The sequence below is a fragment of the Phlebotomus papatasi genome, chromosome 3 (genome assembly GCF_024763615.1).
Source record: "Phlebotomus papatasi isolate M1 chromosome 3, Ppap_2.1, whole genome shotgun sequence".
Taxonomy (NCBI): domain Eukaryota; kingdom Metazoa; phylum Arthropoda; class Insecta; order Diptera; family Psychodidae; genus Phlebotomus; species Phlebotomus papatasi.
Window position 1 is genome coordinate 59,976,484 of NC_077224.1, and position 22,127 is coordinate 59,998,610.

Below are 22,127 nucleotides of genomic sequence, written 5' to 3' on the forward strand. Positions count from 1 at the left end.
AACGATTCCTTCAGCAAATATGGCATCGCGGAGTATGCGACAACCCGAACCAGGTAAATAGAGACACGAAGCCCTAATGGATGATCCAGCCACCACAAGCTACACGAGATACCGAGGCACTCCAACACTCAATAATCATGAGACAAAGTCAATAGTACGAGTCTCTAGGTAAGGAAAATGTGCAACAACTAGGGATTGAAACCCTAGACGTACCGTACACAGGAATTGAAAGCTCTATTCCGCCGATTCTGCGTCTCAGTGTTATGCCCTAGATACACTTACGACTAAAGTCCAGAGACGACTAAGCTCGTTCATAGCCAAGCCAGTTCCTGACACACTAAAAACGTGGCTTAACATTCACTGGTATCCACAAAACATAGAATTTGAGACTTTTTATTCAAATATTTTTATTTTAATGTACATGTATACTCTATTAAAAAGGAAACTATTTGTAAAGTTGTATCTCAGTTCACGTACAATATTATTGTTAATTGCAATTATTTGTGAGGTGGAAGCTATTTTGCGACTTAGCCAATTTCTGCGATTCTAGTGAATAATTCTTGTTGTTATGCGTGAATTGTGAAGTAAATTTACAAGTAATTTCATTTTCAAAAGAGACACGTGCATTTAAGTAGAAATATCTGTTAATGTTAAATAATCTGTTAATATCTGTTATGTTAAGCCTCGTTTGTAGTGTGTCAGGAACTGACTTGGTTATGAATGAACTTAGTCGCCTCTGGACTTTAGTCGCAAGTGTGTCTAGGGCATTAGCACTGAAAAATAGTTTCATTCTCATATGTAAAAAAATGAACAATCAAAGCACTAATTAAGAGAAGCCATGTGCCCTGGGGTGTAAAGGACTGATAACGTTGTAAAGTTCGCAAGGTAAGGAAGACTTTCCTACAAATCTCAGCCGCATGATCGGACCAAGTAAAAATGAAAATGAAAGGTTGGTTCAGACTTGTGAGAAATTCCAAGACCTTTCCAACAACCCCAAACATGATGTCAATCGGTTGAGAAATACGTTTTCTAGAGCCTTTTAAACCATTGACCTTGAAAAAACGTTATTAGGAATAATTTTTATGTACGTATATGGACGAAATGTTTGCCTGAGTAATTTTCTTAAACATGTCCAATCCATAATGTTCGAGCAATCCCAAAAAACATTGTTGTGGAGGGAAAAGGGAGGGGTAGAGGGTATATGAGAGGCATGTTAATGGTCCTAGGGTCGACTTATGGAGGGCTCCCGAAAGTCCCAAGTCTCTATCTCTTCTAACCACTTGGCATTTAAATTTTACTGAAAATATTCGCAGGAAAGACGTTTTAAGAACACCTTTTTCTTATCTTACCATCGTGGGATGACCTCCATGTTACTACTGAAGATGGAGAATAGTATGTAAAAAAGATATTAACAATACACAAAACTTTTACTTTACACCGCCTCTTCATAGTGATTTTCTTCAAAACGTACGATTTTCTTTGGGACAAGAAGTTTTCTCAAACATACGATTTTTTTGGGTGGGACAGAAGGAGTATTTTATAAGAATGAGGGAGTAATAAGAATGATTTTAGAGAAAACCAAGACAACAAACTATATACAAGGTTCCAAGCAACACTCCTTAAAAGAAATAACAAAAAAATTGGTATTAAAGTATTAAATTTCAAACTTAAGACTTTGGCAGTTGTACACAACGTACACAACTATGCCGAAATTTGGTTGGATAATTCTTTTTGTTCCAAATCTAATCTAGTCTATTTAAATAAATAAATAAAATAAAATTATAAAGCAAAATAAAATAAAGAAATAAATTTGTCTAATTTTGTTACAAATTTTCTACTCAAACCCTCATGTAATGTTTTCTAAAAATTGCAATTTTAACCCTTAATTGACGATTGGAACACCGGTGTCCCATAAAGAAAATAATTTTTCCTGACTACCTAAAGTTATTTTTTTCTTTCATCTGTACACAATTGTAAAGTAAAAGGTTGAAGGAATCTAGAATATTTTTTGCAAGACTCTAAGCTATTTGTTATGTAGTAAATATTTAAGCTCAAAAATGGCGAATTTTTAAATTCTCAAATTCATAATTGATTTTATTTACTTTTCATACTTTTCCAATATTTTTTAAGCAAAACCCTTTTGGCAATAAAAAACTATAATACTCATACGTAATATTTTTCATTAAAGCGAAAAATATTATTCATTGGTATTTTTCTGAAAAATTACTTGAATTTTCGGGCTATTTTTGTCCCTATCGTTCATAGAAGCACAAAATACACCGAATCAGACTCTGTTGGACTTTCCATGGTTAGAAGTAAGACTTATCATTAATTATGTTTCTCAGTTTAATTTTTATTGTAGATTTTCAGTCCGTAAAAAGTGTCTCGTCGTTAAAGTGTTAAGAAAAGGTCTATTTTACTTTCTTTATTAATATTTAAGATAATAACACTGTGCGACACGTTGTGGGTGTCTTTGGCGAAAGGGCTAAAACTTGTTAGAGGGTCATTTAAGAATCTCAAATCTGAAGTCCAATTTGTCCGGGTTACGTCTAAATTTTTTTTTTTAAATTTATTTTTAGTTTTTTTCAGCTCTCTAAAATTCAAAAATTTATATCTCCGGATTTAATAATTCGATGATAATTATTTTAAGCTAAAACGACGCGCAATTTCATCTTCTACAACTCTTATAAACGCTGATGAACTACGATGAAATTAAAATATGTATTTTAAAGATCTTTTTAAAAAGTGCACCCTGAAATGTGCATCTTTCTGTATTTTAACTGCTCGAACTCCAAGAGAGAGCAGTTTCCACAATCGACTTTTTTTTCGACTTTTCAGCATCCTAGTTGCCAAACGGAAAGAGATATTCACTTCTGGTCTTTGGTGACCCCCCCCCCCACAAGTCAACTTTCTCTATAGAACTAACTTACCCAAATTACCCCCACCCCTTCTAACCACTCCAAAAACATGTTTTTTTGACTTTGCAAAAAATTGGCCCTGACGATTTCGTTCATTTTTGGATATGTTTCGGAGGTAGTCCAGCTGAATATTTCTTCCTGAGACACCTATCACCGGAAAATTCGTTATCTTAAATTATTGAAGATCAAAGGTCAACCAACCTGGAGAGCCTAATTTTTAACAGATTTGGACAAATTTGGACTTTTTTGAAAGATCTTTTAATTCTGTACCCAACTGCATCGGTCATAATCGGTGATGGATCGGAAAAGTAACGGTTATATCTTTGTTTTAAAAATAATGTTTTTCGCACTTTTTCAATCTATTGATCCATACAAAATTTAAACGGTAAGAGATATCAACTTTCGGTCTTCGATGACCCCTCCTCAAATGACGTGATCTCGAATCCAACCTCTTTATTTTTCTCCCGTCCCATTTAATGCATTGCCTATCCCCCAAAAATAGGCAAAAAATGAGGTTTTCAAACTTTGCAAAAAATTGGCATTAACGATTTCATTCATTTTTGGAAAGGTTTCGTAGTTAGACGAGCTCAACATTTCGTCCTTAGACACCTATCACCGGAAAAATTGCCATTTTGAATTATTGAAGGTTAAATGCCTGATTTTCATATAATTTGTTCAATTATTTAATTAAAAGGTTATGATTTTTTTGAAGCCCTCTTCTTGAACAATTTTCATCTTCAAGATGGTTTTGTGGTGATTTATAGACAAACTAAATGCGAAAATAATTTTATATGAACGAGAAAAATTGCGAAGATATATAAGGCAGAGCTCTTTCTCGGGAGTTTGAGCAGCTCGCAAAGCCTGGGATGCTTTGCCACCCCTTTTTAACATAACTCTATAACATTTTGAAGGATATGTGTGACTGAATTCTACCTATTAATTTATATTGACACTAGGTCAAATTAATTAAAGGAATAAGGTAAAAAATTTTGAAGTGTTAGAAGTCAGAAAGTGTGCAGAGCCTGAAAGCTTTCCCTTATAAAGAATTATTTGCAAATTTGAAGAAATTTTCATCTTTGATTTAAAAAGTAATATTAATAATAATAATAAATCTTATTTCTTTTTTATTGTCTCTTTAATTTTCTATTTATTGTCTTTTATTTATCTTTATTTTATTTTAATTTTGCCTTTAAAGCTTTGCGATTTATTAGGTGATAATTGTTTTAATGACGACAATTTGATATAAATACTGCTAAGTTTCCCTCTACAAAATCATAGATATTGCTCACCGTGTGTGGTGTCTTAACTTCCTCCTCATGAATGAGATCCTTCAGTTGCTGTGGCATTGCACTAGGCAGAGTACGAGATTCATTGTAGTATTCAGGGATCCATCCGTAGATTTTGTTCAGCTTCAGGAAGACACATGGTGCACTTTTGTGATAATTGTAGTTGTTCTCTTGGGTGCATGGAGTCCAACTCTTGATCTCTACATCGCAGACCTGTCCAGGAGGTGGTGGCCGTTGGTAGTCACAATTGTAGATATTCTGACCACGTCCCAGAGTTAAACCCGGCGTTTTGTAAACTGTAAAAAGAATTCAATTAGAAAATACTCTCTATAAATATAGTTTTATTTTAAAAGAGATTCTCTACTATCTGATTTTTAATTTGCAAAAAAGTCCAATTCTTAGAATAATTTGTAAAATTACCAACAATTTAAACAGTGTCAGTTTTGTTACTAAGCAGCGTGCTAAAAATTAATAGTTTCCTCAAATACATTCGTCTAAAAAACAGTCATAAAGTGACTTGGAGGAGAAATGTAAGGCAAAATTGCGATAATTGAGTGATAAAATTGAGCAATTAAGTGAATATACAAGGATTTTCTATTTCAAGAGAATCACGTAAATTTCAAGTGTGAGGATTAAGCACGATCATATGTGATCTTAGCATCAATTCTTCATGACAATTCCACCCAAAAAGAATATTAATAGATGAGTGTTTTGCATTATTATGTAACAGAGTGATTTCTGTGGCTATTTTTGCAGCAAAAAGTAAGAAAATGTCTCTTGGCCCAATGTGCACAATTATTCTAAACAGCTTTACATTTATTGCAACATTTTTTTTTCCAACTGAGTAAAAGTGTCGTGAAAGTTTTGGGTGATCATTAATTTTACCTGCCAGGAAGTCATTGAGAGCTTCAGTCCACATTTTGTAGTTATCATAGTCAGTGCCTTTGTACCAAATCAACGTACTCTCGACATTTTCCTCAGGCGGTAGTGGCCTAAATCCCAGACCTGAGAAGAAAGAGTATTTTAATTAGAAAATATACTATCTCGATGAAAATATGTAGCAATATTGACCACTAAAGTGTCCAATCAATCCATCCACAATTGCATTAACAATGACCCAATTGCACCTCAAACAGTATAACCAAAGTTAATCAATTGTGACACAATTCAATTGAGTTTCCGCCAGTAATTCTGTTATCGCATATTGCATGATAATTTTATCACTTCACGTGACACTTAAATATGCGTACCTGGATTTGTTCCAATCAGGGATTTATCCATCTTCCACTTTGGTATACGGGGATCGAGTGTTTGGAAGAAGACCCACATGCAAATTGCTACCAGAGCTGCCAGAACGCCATAGAAGACGGTGTAGAATATACCGATTTTTACTGAAATTATAATTTAAAATCATATATTAATTTTATTTAAGTAATTTATAAATTATCGATAGCAGGATCTATCAAATAATAAAAAATCTTATAAAATCTTTTTTTAAATAATATTTTTAATTGAAATATTTATAGCCATTGCTCTTATTTATTTATTTGTTTGCTTAACCTTAAGAAACACTGCATATTCTCTGGAGAACCTTTCTTGAAAAACATTAATAGATTTAGGGTCGAATGAACACCTCTTCGACATAATGTATCTAATAAAAAGTAAGTAATATGTCGTTTTTCATTAATCTATGTTTTTCGATAAGGATAAGTGTTTGAATTTCGTATTCCAAATGGTACGAAGTAGGTTGTCAATAGGTCCTGACAAGAGTTCTTAAAGAGTCAATAAATTTTTCTTTCACCCTACAAAATGGAAGAGCTTCTCTATCTAAAAAAAAAGAAACTAATTCCGATGTGAATGAATTTCATAAATAATGCATCTTGCCAAAGGTTAATTTATTTTTAAATTCTACCTTAATAGCGTTTCACACATTTATTTCTTAGAAAAACATGGGGTAAAATGTAATAAAACCAGATAAAGCCCATGTTCTATTTTTTTATGAACTTCTAGAATGCTTGAAAGATTTCCAAATTCACTATTCTAAATTCTAATGATAATTTTCCTTTGGCTTAAACGGAAATTTGCTTCTCAATCTATTTTCTTAAGTTTCTTTTCTTTTTTGTCGAAAATAATTTAGTCATGGGATTAAATGAAGCAGAAAAGGCGACCTGGAGACGATGAGGAAGATAGTCTTAGTCTATTTTTTCTAGTTTTCCTACACTGAGAGAGAAATCCGAAAAAGTTAAAATAACATTCCGAAAATGTTGATTTTACTCTGCGGTATTGATCCAAAATCGGTGTAAATATTATCCTTTTTAGGTTTATTAGGGGTTAAAGTTACCCTTTTCCAAGTTAATTTTACCCTTAAAAGGGTGTAAATTTAACATTAAAAAATGTTGATATATAAAAAGTGTTAAAGTTCTGAGAAAAAAAAGTTAATCCCACCCTCTTTTTTCTCAGTGTATGATTATACAACTTAAGAAACAGTTTTCTCCATATTCAATTATGGAGGTTGTTTACAGAGCCTAAAGCACTAGATGTACTTACGACTTGAACCGAGAGACGACTTAACTTAATTATCCCCCCAATTCTGAGATAAAGAAGCCTAAAGATTTAACTTAAATCTTTAACTTTGACACTAAAGATTTCAAATTCTGAGTTATAGGAGTTTTGGATAAAATAGCCTTTAGCGCCACTAAAGAGATTTGATTATCCAAGATGTCAAATTGATCAAAACAAAACACGCTAAATTTTTAATGCAAAGGTTTTTTGTGGTAAATTATTAAGAAAATGAGTGATTAGAGCCAAATGATTTCAAGTGGTAAGTAGTTTCAAACAGGAAGTGGTTGTCAACGCGTGACGAGCTCGATTTGTGTTTACAGGAGCTTCATCTGGACCAAAGAAAAGGAAGAAGGGACCCAACATACTTTTCAGTTCAAAAGAGTACTTCTTCGATTTTGTGATGGCGCACAAAGATACTTTCGTCACATTAAGCGACAGTGGTCAAAATATCACAGAAATCGAATGCAATGGGGCCACCCGACACCCGAGAGGATCATCGTTCATCGCAGACTGGCAAAGGTAAACAAAGATTGACGTTATGTTTTCTGTATTTCTTTTTAATTATTCTTGTATCATTCTTAGAACCTACAAAAAACAGAAATTCCCACCCAAACTCCATGAGCATGTTCCTAAGGCTACGGATGGAGAAGCTGGAGGAGGTGGACAAAAAATCAGAACAACAGGTGACGCGTTTGCAGAAGAAAAACACTTCAGGTCTTTGGAAAGATCTCTGTGGATGAAGATCATGAAATATGTGAACATACAGGCCACAACAGTCTTCCTGTGACGATTCTCCTCCACAACAGTCATCCAGTAATTTCATTGACCTAGAAGTTCATTCCAGAGCACTACATACTTCAAGTCCCGGATCCATTGGCTTCAAAACTAAAAATAAGCAGAAATATTTATGTAGATCATTTTCCACATGAATATACATCTTTGTGATAAATTAAACCCACCTCTTTGATTAAACACACTCCTTAAACAATTTAAAATAACAAATTGAACTGGACTTAAAGGTTTAAAAGGTCCTCTCGAGCAGCTTTAAAATTAAAGGCAATTTATAGACGTTTGACGTCTTTAAGTCTGTAAAACTTTAGCGTAGAATTCGAAATTTACTGTCTTAAAGGTTTAAATAAATTTGACACTTTAAAATTAAAGATTTTTAACAGAGAATACGAATCGGCCTTTAAAGGGCGATTTAAAGATTTAAGACTTAAAGATTTATCTCAGAATTGGGGCGTATAATTAAAATGCAATCGTAGCTCTTCCGGTGTTCGCCAGAGAGTTCGTTCTTTTCAAATCAAAAGACTCCGAATTTTTTCTAAAGCATTCAACCAAAAATTCGGAGTCTTTTGATTTGAAAAGAACGAATTCTCTGGCGAAAACCGGAAGAGCTACGATTGCATACACCTCCGCCAGATATATAATCCTACAATTAAAATAATGTTTTGACTAAATTCCCATCAGTTTTTCACTAACTAAGCTTCTTCTCGGCTTAAGCCGAATAATGGTTTAGTCAGAAATTGGTGAACATGTAATCTGATCATCCTGTTGATTAAAATTAGATTAAGTCCCATAACGGCTTAAATCGTAAGTGTTTCTAAGGCATGAGACGGTGGTGGCTGCTATTACTTAATCATAAATTCTTGTAAAATCTTAATATATCATAATATATATAAATAATAAATAAATAAATAATAAATGTATATAATATATATAAAAATGTTCAGAGATTTCTCGTGTTCATTAGAATAGCACCATTAATAGAACTTTTGGACCCCTCTTTTACCCCGAAATATCGTTTCCATACAATTCAATTTAATTTGTTTGTTAGGTTACATCAAGAATTACCTCAGCAGCAAGATGTTTCAAGTATAAGGTGGGCCAGATCGAACCGCCAGTGACGTAGATACTTTTACCCGACTGGTACAGTGTCGACAACTCAGATTTGTCAAACATTTGTAATAGAAAAATAAGAATCGAATAATGTTGTGAAGATTAATTAATTTGCTTTATAAGTGAAAATATATTTATTGTTCCTCGGCTAATGAACTTCAAATAAGTATAATATTATACATTTTGATTTAAAAAAAAACATCTTTTTACTAATATGACCACATTGGGTATGATATTAAAATTGCCTAGGATAAAATATCGTCCATATATGCCATTAAACTCAATCATTTCCTTAAATAGATTTTCCATTGTTAAATTTTAAAATTTAATCTTATTTTGCAGCTAATATGTTTAAAAATTGCATTCATTGTACACTTCTTAGTCAATTTTCAATTTTATTAAGTTTTTTGAAAAATTATAGACTATACAGAAAAAAAATTCACAGCATTCTAGGCAAGCTAGCCTTACCGGCCAATTCAATGTATGGGGTCGTGGAGCACCACATTTCTCTTTTTACATCGGATTTTATAGTTTCCATATCGATAAAATGGTTTTTCCAACAATTTTATTACCAAAGAAAAAGTAACACTTCAGAAAAATTAAAATTTTTTTTGATAGTTTGTTCCACTAAAATGATAGTTCCAATGAGTGTATTAGGCCCAGGCTTGTAAATAATACCTCGTTTAATGTTTCGACAGCAATATTTTCAGAAACTGTTCGAGATTCAGAGGCATGTACCTTCACATTCGAATGTAAAAATTGTACCATATGCCTTGGAACAAATCGATATTGCTTTTTTATTTGTCTTGTAACAAAAAATTAAGAACTTTAAATACTAAATGAGGTAAGCAATGGATCTTAATGAATTACAGATTCTTTTTGTGTAGCAAAAATTAAGATTAATTTTCGATTTTCCCGGAAAAAGATGGTAAAGTCTGAACTGCAGAGAGCATTTTCCCTAGCGTAACTTTCTCTTTGTGAAAAAATTATTTGATAATATTTTTATGATTTAAATTTTAAAAAATAAACCAAGAATCAGAATATTGGGAGATAATTCCAAAGTGCGATAAAGTGCCAAATCTTTTATAAAGAGTACAACATCATACATGAATAAACAATTGAATGGGTTTTACCACAATGAAGACTACAATGATCAAAAAAGGTCACGTTTTAATCCAGAATAGAAATGATGCGAATAACGCAATTAATTCTTAAAAATTCCGAATATCGTAAATATTTATCTCTCAAGTATTTCAATATTCAAAAAAAAAAAAACTCGCTAATGGCGAGAAAATGCCAATTTTGCCTTAGTGAATTCCCCTCGTTGGCAAAATTTTATCAGGTGATGATATTTTATATGTTTCGGGGCATGAAAATTGATTAAAAATCACAAAATACTTGTAAATGTAAAAATAATGGATAAAAATTAAGTCATATAAGATCCAAAATAGTCGTAAATTTGTACTGAAAGAACCATAAGTTGAGAATTCAAATGCCACCTTAAATTTCTTTTCTGAATTGCTCTTGACAGTTCTGAAAAAAAACTCATTCCTGACACATACGTAACGATGTCAATTTTAGAGGAAAATTTTAGAAAGTGTTGGAAAAAGAATAACTTAATAAAATAGCTTTTTGTTAATAAAATCAATGAAAACTAATTTTAAGATTGTTCTTGTTTTTTTTTTCTTAGTTTAACACAAAACAAAAAATGTGGAAATCTTAATGGGGAAATGGATTTATGAGTCCTTAGAACCGTTGTAGAAGTCTTACGAAATTATAGAAAATTTAATTTGCTTTTTGTTTAGAATATCTGAACTCGACATTTTATATCAATTTGGTATTCTACGTGATTTATAGAATTCTGTATCATTTTGCTTATTCTAAGTTTTTTCCAAAGAAAATACATTAGTATTGAAAGTTCTGAAACATTTGTGATTTGCTCATGCAATGTATGGTCTGCCGGGTTTCGTGGAAATAATTTTTGCCCAGTGGAATTTTGTGGCAAAGAAGTATGAGAAAAACAGAAACAACATCAAATATTAGTTTAATTGATAATAATAATCATTCCTGTTAACAATTAAACTAATAATTTTGATATATTCCCAACATTTTATAGAAAAGTATTCGCATGAGATTTTGGCGCGAGTCACGAACAGATGATTTTTGACATAACCTCCAAAAAGTATATACGTCATCACCAGCCCGATCTGGCCCACCTTATTACTTTGTTATTTGTTTTTATTCATCTTGGATCTGGCCCACCTTATTACTTTGTTATTTGTTTTTATTCATCTTGCCTCAGCAGAGTCTATTTATTGTTTAGTAGGATTGGACAACATTAGAATCAATTATTTTTAATAAATAAATCATTTATTTATGATGAGAAAACTTTAGAAAATCTTCAAGTTTGAGGAGTTGGCGTCAGATCAATGTCCATTTCACAACTTGGAATCGTGAAATATTAGTTCTAGAACTGCAAATCTTGAAATATAAAACGTGTGTATTTCAAAATTTCAAGACATTTGCCAGATTTGATATCTGATCTTGATTTTTTTTTTATTTCAGTATATCAAAAATCTTGATATTTTTTGATCTGGATTTTGATCTTGGTCTGAGAATTGAGGCCAAGGAGGCCAATATACATGAAAAATTTCAAACTTTTATGATTTTGCTAGTGAGCTATATCGTCTCACGAGTATTTAGTAAGTCCTTAACTGGAATCCAATGACATATTTTAAGAAATATATTACTTGATTTTAAGTACAAAAAATACATCATTGCCCTCAGTATTTTAATAAGTCGAAAGGTTATTTTTAGAATGAAAGGGTATCCCTTTATCAGGTAAGATCATTTAACACTAAAGTAATTTTAAATTACTTTAATGCATTTTACATGGCCCAGATACAATAAAGAAGTATTCAATCAATCAAACTAAGTTTAATCAGTCATAGTCTTACTGACATTTTTCCTGAAGTCAAATGTATAGCAACACAGTAAAATGTAAATTTAAATGCTGTGACACTGTCCATTCGTTGCGTTTCTTGGCGCATCATAACCGTTAGAGGGTTAAGGTGAACCTAACCTAACCTAGGTGAGATCAACTTTTAATTCTTAGGTTTTTCTTTAAATTTTTAGCTTAGTTGTAGGGTTGTTTGTAGTATAAATTATATTTAATTACAAAATTATAATATCCGCTATCAATATATATAGCTCCACTCCCCCACATTGAAAAAGCTCAGAAAAAGAAATTTGAAAAGAATCGAAAAAAGGGTTTGAATGTACTTTGAAACTAACATAAAATATTTAGATTTGGATTTGATTTAGAAAAATATGTTTTCTGTGCAATTTGATATGAAACAATGATGCCTATTTAGTCTGCTCATCTCCTGTTGGTTATGTCCTAAACTGGAATTCTAATTGATTAAGAGTATTAAGAGGAATATAGAGAAGTGGAGCTATATCCATTGCCATTGGAAAGTGTTTTCAATGGAGTTTAGATACTTTTTAAAATCTTAATAGTCCAAAATTTTACAGACTATTCGAATTTTTAAGCCTAAATTTATCAAAATCCTCAATATTTTAATACTTTTATTAAAAATTACAGAACCTAGAACTCAAAAAAGGAAAAACTGAAATTTTGACTTTGAAGAGGAAAAATCTTTTAAATAAGTATTTTGTATTAAAGTATATCTTATTGTTTATGAAACTAAAATAAATATTTTGTCAAAGTAAACATATTAAATGAAGAAATACAATAATTTTTACAAGAAAAAAAAATTGAGATAAATTTACTTCTATTTGTTGATAGATGACAAATTCGCAGTACATTTAATAAAAACTAAAAATGTTCTCAAAGGAGAAAATTACAAAATTTTCTTCATAATGTGTTTGATATCAGTTGTGAATTATTATGCTTTTCATTATTTGACATGTGATTACAAGAGGGAAAATATTTTTTAATATGTGTTAGGGTAAAGTGGTACAAGTTGGACAATGGTACAATTTGGACAGGGCTCTTCGTCTTGATAAATATAATACTTCATTTTTATTTGTATATTTTTAATGCTTTAGTTTTATAATTTAGTTCCTTGTGCTTAAAACAAATTTTGTACTGTATTTATCAAGAAAAAAGCCATGTCCAACTTGTACCGGCGAATTGTCCAACTTGTAACACTAATTCCAAATTACATCACTTTACCCTATACACATATTTCATGCCTTTAAAAGTATTTGGGATATATTATTCAGCACTGTTAAAAAAAACATTCCTGATCAGCGAAGTGGTATTAAAATTTCAAGAAACTAGAGATTTCCTGAATTTTTGTGTTTGCGTCAAGCCTAATAAATTTTCAAAAAAATCTAATTGCCAAAAATCTAATGAGGATCAATGTTAGGGGTTATCAAAATTGATAATTCAAGTTTGTAATTTACTAAACTTAAACTCAGTTGTTCAAATATAAAAAAAATACTATCGATGTAAATCTTTCTCTTAAAAAGCTTAAAAACAGGCCCCAAATTTTTACTAATTACATCTTCTATAAGAGATTCTGTGATCTGTTGTAGTGATAAATCGACAAAAGATTACTATCTCTTTCATAAAATGTTTTCTTCGCCTTTCATTCTATATTTAAATTCACAACCTTTTCAATTAATCACCCATTCTCATTCGTCATCAAAATTCATCCACAAAATGTTGCCTAATGCCGATGACAGAATGAAAAGGGAAATATTTGCACATTCAGAAATTAAAATATGCATTTGGAAGGTGGAAAAGTCTTGGTATGTTTAAAAGCCATTTTTCCACTTGTGGCACAATCTGTGTCAAGTTTATTTAATTTCCATTTTAAACAGTCACCAGTCTGTGCAATTTTCCCTCATTGACTAATTATTGTGCAATTTAATCACGTTCAAAATCTCTGTGAAGGAGACTTGGGACAAATACCAAAGATTACTCCAAATATTTACAAAGAAAAATTCCAATAAAAAAACAGAGAAAAGATTCTTGTGGTTGAGAATTGATAAAACTAATGGTATTCTTTACAATTTCTTATGAAAACTGAGACTTTTGTTAACCAGAAATACCATATGGATAACATGGATGGAACATGGGATTATTATATTGGTATATGATTGAATCCTAATCTCATGTTTTAATCGGAAAATATATAGCTTATGTTTTGCATATGTAGTGCATCTTTTTACTTTTATATATACTTGCAGGAACACCAGGTAACATTAAATAAAAACTCAATAAAGTAAATAAGTAATTCTCAACTTATTTATTCAATTTATTCTAATTTTTTTTGTATAGTAATGTACATATTATTAATTGTATACTAATGCACACAACCGATTATGAACCGATAAGTAATTTTTGTCCGAAAATCAATTTTATTACTCTTTAAATTATTTTGTGGGATCTTTCAAGTGATCTACAAATCGGGTTAAGTCGGTTGAGAATCGGTAAACGGTAAATAATTCGAAAGAACTTTTGAGGGATAGCATCTAAGTTTTGTATTATAATAGCAAAACTTGCAGGGGGAGGTGGGGCTACTTTGAGCTGTGGAGCTACATTGCTATTCAGTTTTTTTTTCAAATATTTCTAATGGAAACTGGGTTTTAACATGGTGTAATTTGGATACACAAAATAATTGTGGATCTAAATAAAATAATTGTAAAGACTAGCTTCACTTAGAAATAGGCGGAAAAGTCGTATAACAATCTAGTCCACAGCTCAAAGTAGCCCCACTTCCTCCTATTATTAAGTTTTGAATACGAAAAAAATTAAATAGGTTTTGAAGAAACTATGTAAATATTTTCATATGGAAGAAAGCTCTGGCGAATTAGTCAGAAAAGAAAATAAAACAAAATGACTAGTAAATTAAATCCATTTTGAACGGTAACTTACGCAAGATTATCATTAAAGTTCTCAAATTATTTTAATCTATTCTACTTAGTTGCAAAATAAGTTCATAAGAAGTAAGTTAGCAAAGAGAATATGGTACAAATATTTCACTAATTTTGTGAAATAAAAAATTAGGATATGTATTACATTTTAATTAATTACTTTTTAAATTCGAATTTTATTGATACATTTTTTAGTAAAATATTTAATAAAATATTTACAATCAAAGGTATAACTCTTTAAGGACGTGTGGGATATTGATGTTCGAAAAATAAAAACCATTTCTTCTAATACAAAATATCTTTCTTTAGTCAGAAAAGTCGTTTTTGCATTTGGGACAGCGGTATCCGACACATCCTCAAACGGTTAAATTTTTTATTGCTAAATATAAAAATTACATGATTGTTAACAGATTTATACTTAAGAAATGCTGCAGTAAACTAATAAAAGTATAAAGTATCAATAATGCTTATTAATTATATAAAGAAAGGAAAATTTAGAAGTTAGAATCTGAAGTTAATAACATGTAGGGGAAAGTACTCTCCCTGCGAACGTTCATGCTTTCGTATAATGCGAATGGGTTTTATTTTCCCTAAAAAAATTACACATAATTATCATGCAATTATCAATAATTGATGATATGATAAAATAACTAATATTTAATAAAAACGTACAACAAGTCTCTTAAGAAAAATAAAAGAAAATTCACATTATTCGAAGGCATAAACGTTCGAAGGGAAAGTACTTTCCCCTAATTTTAAAGTCTCTATCGATTAATATTTCAATTTTTACTGACCCAAATAAAATGTTTTACTGGACCACAAATATTTTTGTTAAAAAAAAGATATCTACTGACTCATAACATTCTATAAAATTATATAGCTTTGAAGTTCAAATTTTGGAGAGAACATAAATGATTATTTTTTAGTTGTGGTTATTTTATAGTTTAAAAAAATGTATTATATTTTATTTTTTTTATTTTTTTTTATTTTATTTATTGAAACTCCATTCAATTTTTTAAAAGAGTTTTACCGGTTTTAATCTCTTGTAATATTGGGAGAAGAAGAGTTAAAAAAAAAACAAACTTTATGCCAGTCATATGTAGACACTAAGCAATAAATGATGGTTACTTAGGACTTTAGAGTGGGTCCAATATAGCAAGATGTTCATTCCAAGATACATTCTGTCTAGTTCTATTGTATTCTTTCCCAAAAGTGTGTATTAGGGATATTGGGTTTGCTAAAAACTACAAATTTGTATATTTTCTTAACCATTGAAATAGGTTATAGAAATTAACTTACGCAAATATTTTATAGGCATGACCCAAAAAGCCCTATTCATTTCTCTTTACAATTATCAAAAAAAATCACATTGCGTATCTAATTAACATTTAATTTTTTAGAACAACGTTTTACAGTAATATAAAACCAAGTTTATAGAAGAAATCAACTCATTAATAAGTTTAATCATCCGGAAATGACTTTTTATTTAATTAAATTTAAAAAAATTAAAATTAAGTTATTTTATTCAGAATTGAGCTTTGTTCTTAAAAAGGTTAAAATGCGAAGTCTACTGACGTACATGGCATTAACCTTGTATTGGTACAAAATTTATCCTAAAGTGTATACAATTGTAGGATTGATATTTTTCAAAATACATATTTCTAAAAGCTTACTGAACATCTACGGTCTTCAAACTAGACGTTTAACTGAATTTTCTAATTTTTAAACAATAAACAATTGTCAAAAATTTCGCCTTTTAAAAACTTAGAGTCGGTAAATAGATAAGACTTCAGTTTAGAGGTCCCACATAGAGAATTCGCCGAGAATTAGCCTATAAAATTTGGCATCAAAACATTATCCTAAACTGTCATACACTGATGGCTTAGAATCATTGCTTAGAGGTCCTTTGCATAAATTTTCTTTACTGCCACATTATACATGGCAAAATTCTTGAGGATCAGCCTGAGTCTATTTGGGCCCTAAGCTCTGTCTATACGGCTCAAGTGATCCAATTTTTTAGGAGACAATTTTTTTGACAAGATTTCCTCACGTAAACAACTTTAGAACTTTGAGACCTTGGACAACTGGGTAAAGTCTTCAGTTTTAAGACCGTTTTAGGGTCGAGTTATCGAGGATCTGACTTTAATTACTCTCCAATAAAAAAACAAAATCCCAAACTCTAAAATCCCGAATGTTTAAAATTCTGAAAGGGATGAAATTATATGGGGTAAAATGTGTAGAATAATTTCTCAAGGCACAGAAAATTTCCCTGTGCTTCCAGCAAGCGCGGGTGTAATAGTAGGAATAGCTGTGACACTTTTAAGAATTCGGGATTTCGGCCCATTTCGGGATTTTGGCGCTCGGGATTTTGATTTTCAGGATTTTGGCTTTCGGAGTTTAGCCCGGGACGCTTTCAAATGTTTGTATAGAGCAGTATTGTGGTTCTCACTGTATTTAAGATCAACTATTAAAATTTGAACATTTATGTTAGAATTCGATTTTACATCTAGGGGAAAGTGGGGCATTTTTGAATTGGAGAAACTTTAAAATTGGGATTTTTCCTCATATTTTAAATGGTAGGGTAGACTTTGGCAAAATTTGTCAAAACGAAAATTTCAATATTCACTATTTTCTAAAATAAAAGAGACTGAGGCTTGAAAATTTTATTATAGATAGCCTTCATGAATCTTCTTAAACTTTCAAAGTTTCAAGGGATTCGAGGAAGAATTATGTAAAATAAAAAATAATGAAATTTTGAGCCCTATTTTTGGAATATTTGGCTTATGGCCTCTACACATTGAGAGAAATTTTTGTCAAAAATTGCTTTTTTGAAGGAAATTCCCTGCAGCTTTGTAGGGGGAAACGTCAAATTTCTGTCAAAAACGCAATTTCTGACGAAAATTGCTCCCAATGTGTAGACGTCTTTACAGAAAATATCAATACTGATTAGCTCAATTTAAGCACATTTCTCGTTAAGATAGAGAAAAATTATCTTCGACAAAGTTATAGGGGAATAAATTTCCTATAAAAATATGCCTCTTTGATATTTTTAACGTTTGCGAGAGCAAAACGTCACAAATTATCCGAAGACTGACAAAATTTGCCCCAGCAATTTTGAGAATCTGTACAAAATCGACATTTATAAAATGATTCGAAAATCACATTTCTTTCGAGATAGAGGAAAATAGTCTTCTGCAATGTTGTAGAGCAGTAAATTTCCTATAAGAATATTTATGCTCATTATAAAAAGTTTAATTTTCTCAGAGCTCGTGAAAGAATTAAATATACGTTTTGATAAGTTTTGCCCCAGTCTCCCCAACTGGATCTTAACTCTTTCGTCTCTTTTGGGACTCTGAGTACCCAAAGCAGCATATGAATATTCAGTGAAAAACAATGTTTTTTAATTATTCAGAACTGATAAAAATCCTATTCTTGTGGATGATTACAAACTATAAGGATGTCCAAATATAAGATATTTTTTGTAGGACTGCAATAAATTCCTTAGCTTAGATATTTTTGATTAAAAAATGATGATATTGGCTTGCAGCATATGCTGCGGTCCGGAAAGAGTTAACGTGATATAATGTAGCTAAACAAACCAATTGTGGAGCTGAATTGTATGATCATAAGACTCAGTTTCATCTAAAAATGGGAGAAAAGCTCAATTTTAATGCTGCCCCAATTAAAAGGTGTCCCATTACAAAGAATTTTTGAAAGTTAACAATTCTCCTTCCTAAAGTACAAATTTCGCTAAATTAAACAATTCCTAAAGCTGAATAATTAGGCCGGTATAATCAGATCTCAGTTGTTTTGGAAAAGAAGCAGTTGGTTTTGAATTTGAACATGATTTTGATAGAGTTCAGCGATGTTGCCAGAGATCAAAGTACTAATGCAATAAGAGCGGAGAGTGTGTGTCTGCTGTTGTCTTAATTAATTGTTATTGAATGACTCAGAGGGGTACCGTGAATTTCTTCTTCAAAACGATACAGAAAAAATACTGAATACTCCGGAGACTGAAACCTATCGAATGTCGTTTACTCCACGCACCATCAAAGTTGAATCGTTGGCGCCAGAAAGAGGAAATAGTATAACGACTTTACCTGGTCAGGTAGCGTGTGAGAGAGGGAGAAAATGGCAGGTATGTGGTGACACACCTGTGGGGAACAATACAACGGGGAAAGAGATAAAAAATACGAGGAAAAAGACGCTGATGAAAGGTACTTCCATTGATGCATTTTCCATCTAGGATTTATTTTGCAAAATTTAATTGAAATGGGCGAGGTGGCTATAAATATCACACACCACCCGAACAAGACGCTGGTCGACTTACTATAATCACATTTAACATTAGAAAATTATGGTGGCCTATAATTAGAGGCCCCGTAAAAGTGTTACGATTTTCTCGACAAAATAATGCCAACGTACACACATTTTTGCATGTGCAAGTGCACTTCTTTTTGCAAGCACTGTGAATCACTTTTGTGGCAATAGCTATTCCCTCTAGTATGGACTTTGTGTGGGGTCCCTACACAAAATGGGAAAATTCTGTATTGACTGTTTTCTATCAAAATTTCCACAATGCTGAATTAAGCCGCGATCTCAATTGTGAGTGCGAGTGAGATGAATATCTGGAATCGCGGTTTCCAGAGAGATGGGCAGGGCACCTCTGACAACAACATCATGATGCCCAAATGCTGCGCATGAGATTATGAACTTACACCAGGATGTTCCCGAGCGTCCCATCACTGTGCCATTGTCGGTGTTGTACAGGAATTTCCAGAAGCTGAAGGGCGGTGGTCTTCGTCGGACATAGAAGGGCTCATCCATCTCCATTTGGGGCAATCCACCGTGTACTTTGGACATTTTCTCAGTTAAACTTGATAAACTATTCACTAGAAATTACAAACACTATATGTATTTAGGATCAAGTATCTGCCTGCAAAACCACTCAAGGGATGACCTCAAAACGCGCGAAAATCAAACACTTCTTCCAGTACTACCAGTAACTTCCTAATTCTCCTGAGGACGGCACTAAAGTGAGGAATTTCTCACGGTGAATAAACCACAGAAAATGTGGTGCTAATTAGATCAATGAAAGAAAACAGTCCATCGAGCACCACGATTGAGAACGACTGACAAAATTTCCAACCACTTCAGAATTCACTCCCGCTTCCCTTTCGGCCCAAAATTCAGGTGGGATTATGTAAAAAGCCTAATAATAATTTAGGGTGAGTCGCAAAGGAGCAACTATTCCGACCCGAATGTTGATCATTGAGACACTGATCGCAACTCCCGAGCATAGTTTGGGAAGAGACTTGTTTGACACCAAAGACTGTTGTGGATGTATTTTCTGGCGTGCCACGCCGCCAACAAGCTTCACTACCACACCAAGAAAAGGCTAAAGAGTCACGCTTGAAGGGGCCACAATACTGCCCCTCTTTCTATCCCTTCCCTATAACTTTTTTTTGCCTTTTGAACTAACATCACGTGGAGAAAGTCATTGACTCAGGTCCGGAGTTTTTCATACGCACCCGCACCAAAAACTGTCGGGGCAATAACATTGGGCACACCCTTGAACTTTCACCTTTCTTCCCCATACTCTAATTTTCTTCAGTATATGCAGTAATATAAATAGTTTTGAAAATTTCATGAAATATTCCGTTACTTCTGAAAATTTCAAAATGTTAACCCTTTACCATTGAATAGCTATGACCTATATTTTTTTTCTTGATTAGTAATAGAGTAAGGCTTTCAGATTTCACACAAATCTGGCTTCGAACTCTTCATATTTTCAAATAGGGGAATTTGGGGCACCTCCAAACAGGGATACCACCAAACACTGAGATTTTTTTTCAATAGGTATAAGATTTTAGAGAATGAGACTTATATGAAATCATAGATACTATAGGGATGCTTGTCCAGCAAAAAAATGATCCACATAGTTCAAGTAGTTTAGAAATGAGAATCTTTTTTTTTCGTAAAATTGTGAGATTTTGATAAATTTATTCATTTATATATCTACCTGGAAAATGAAACTGAAATAAGATAAATAGAATTTCACTACACCAGTATACTAATCCTACATGTTTTGGGACAATATTTATGTATTTGTTAAAGAAATTAATGTTCAAATTTTTTAGAAGAATAAAAAAAATCAATCACAAAACAGAGTTTGGGGCACCACCAAACAGGCAAATTTCTCACAAATGTAGATGTTGCGAGCGTAGCTTGAATGACAAAATTTTTCCTCTTATCTTTCTTACTCTTCCTCTCCCTCTTTGATCGATTTCCGAAATTTATATCCATTCATGGAATTTTCATTCAAAATTTAGGAGAAATAGGAGAAATATAGTTTAATGAATCTAATTTTGCCTTAAAATAGTTTTTAATCAAGAATTGACGGATGATTTTTCGATTTTATCAAGAACAAATCTGAAGAGCGCGCAGATTCAAACTTTAGGTAAAGTTTTCGCCACGATTTTGTGGCGCTGCTTACCACAAAAAAGTCTATTGTTGTCAAAATGACGAAAAGATCAATGGAAAAAGGTGTTGGTTGTGCATTGTTTTAGGTTTATGCTTTTTTAGTCATTTATTCTAAATGTTGCAGTGCTTTTTTAAGAATTATTCACATTTTTAATATCTTCTTTATAATTAAGAGCTGCGGTGTATGCCCAAAATAACTTCAATAGATGAGAAAAAGAGGTGTTTACTAGTGCCCCAGAAAGTGTTTGATGGTACCCCGGGTGGTTGGAAAAAATCGCATAATACATGGTGAAACAATTTTTCTTTTTATGGAAAATTGTATTGTTTTATAATTTTATATCATGCTTATATGCATTAATATGCAGCCTATACACAAGGCTATAACATAGGGTAAGCAATATTTTTCAAAAATTCACAGTTTTATAGGGAAATTTAGTCAAATCGCATCTTTCAAAACTGTTTGGTGGTACCCCAGCTTCCCCTATTCCTTTAATAAAATTGACCTGCTTACAGCAATACAGTTTAATAGCTAGTATTGAGTCACACATTTCCTTAAAAAATTAGATCAAATTTATTAAAGGAATGTGGAAAATATATGAAATATTCGAAGTTAAAGTAAATATATGCGAAGCCTAAAAGACTTCTCCTACGTTTCTAATATAGTGAATAAATCGTACGGAGTTATCATAAAGTACATTAAAATTTTAATGCGATAAACATTAATGATCGTTAATAAGCGTTTAAGTGAGTAATTTATGTCTTTGAATGATTTTTTTTATTTATTTTAATATTTCAAGTATAATATAGTATAATTTGTGTAGTGATGATGGACTTAGCGCGCAAAAATGGTTTAAATTGACGTTAGTTGGGCACTTTTTAATGCAGGACTTTTACTCCTATTTTCAAATCAAGCTGAATCCTATCATATACAAGTAATTAAGCTCCATAATTGGTTTGCTCAATCCTAACTTAATTTTTTCCAAAAAAAATCTTGATTAATAAAAAATTAAAGTAGTTAAGCCATGTGGCTATACCTTAGGTTCGAAGCTTAACTAACTTGTTCAATTCACAT

At 31.8% G+C, this 22,127-nt stretch overlaps 1 protein-coding gene across 2 annotated transcripts in view; it reads right to left on the reverse strand.

Annotated features, from left to right (window-relative positions):
* LOC129807082 (sodium/potassium-transporting ATPase subunit beta-2-like) overlaps positions 1 to 22,127 on the reverse strand; it is a 32,402-nt gene that overhangs the window by 2,718 nt on the left and 7,557 nt on the right. Inside the window, exons 1-4 of one of the 2 annotated variants that reach the window (XM_055856107.1) lie at positions 19,291 to 19,958; positions 5,455 to 5,595; positions 5,090 to 5,209; positions 4,208 to 4,500 (exon numbers count right to left, since the gene is read on the reverse strand). In XM_055856107.1, the coding sequence (XP_055712082.1) occupies positions 4,208 to 4,500; positions 5,090 to 5,209; positions 5,455 to 5,595; positions 19,291 to 19,435 (699 nt within the window). In that variant the 5' untranslated portion in view covers positions 19,436 to 19,958. Of the gene's footprint in view, positions 1 to 4,207; positions 4,501 to 5,089; positions 5,210 to 5,454; positions 5,596 to 19,290; positions 19,959 to 22,127 lie in introns of those variants that run through there. The other variant, XM_055856108.1, reaches the window with a different exon arrangement.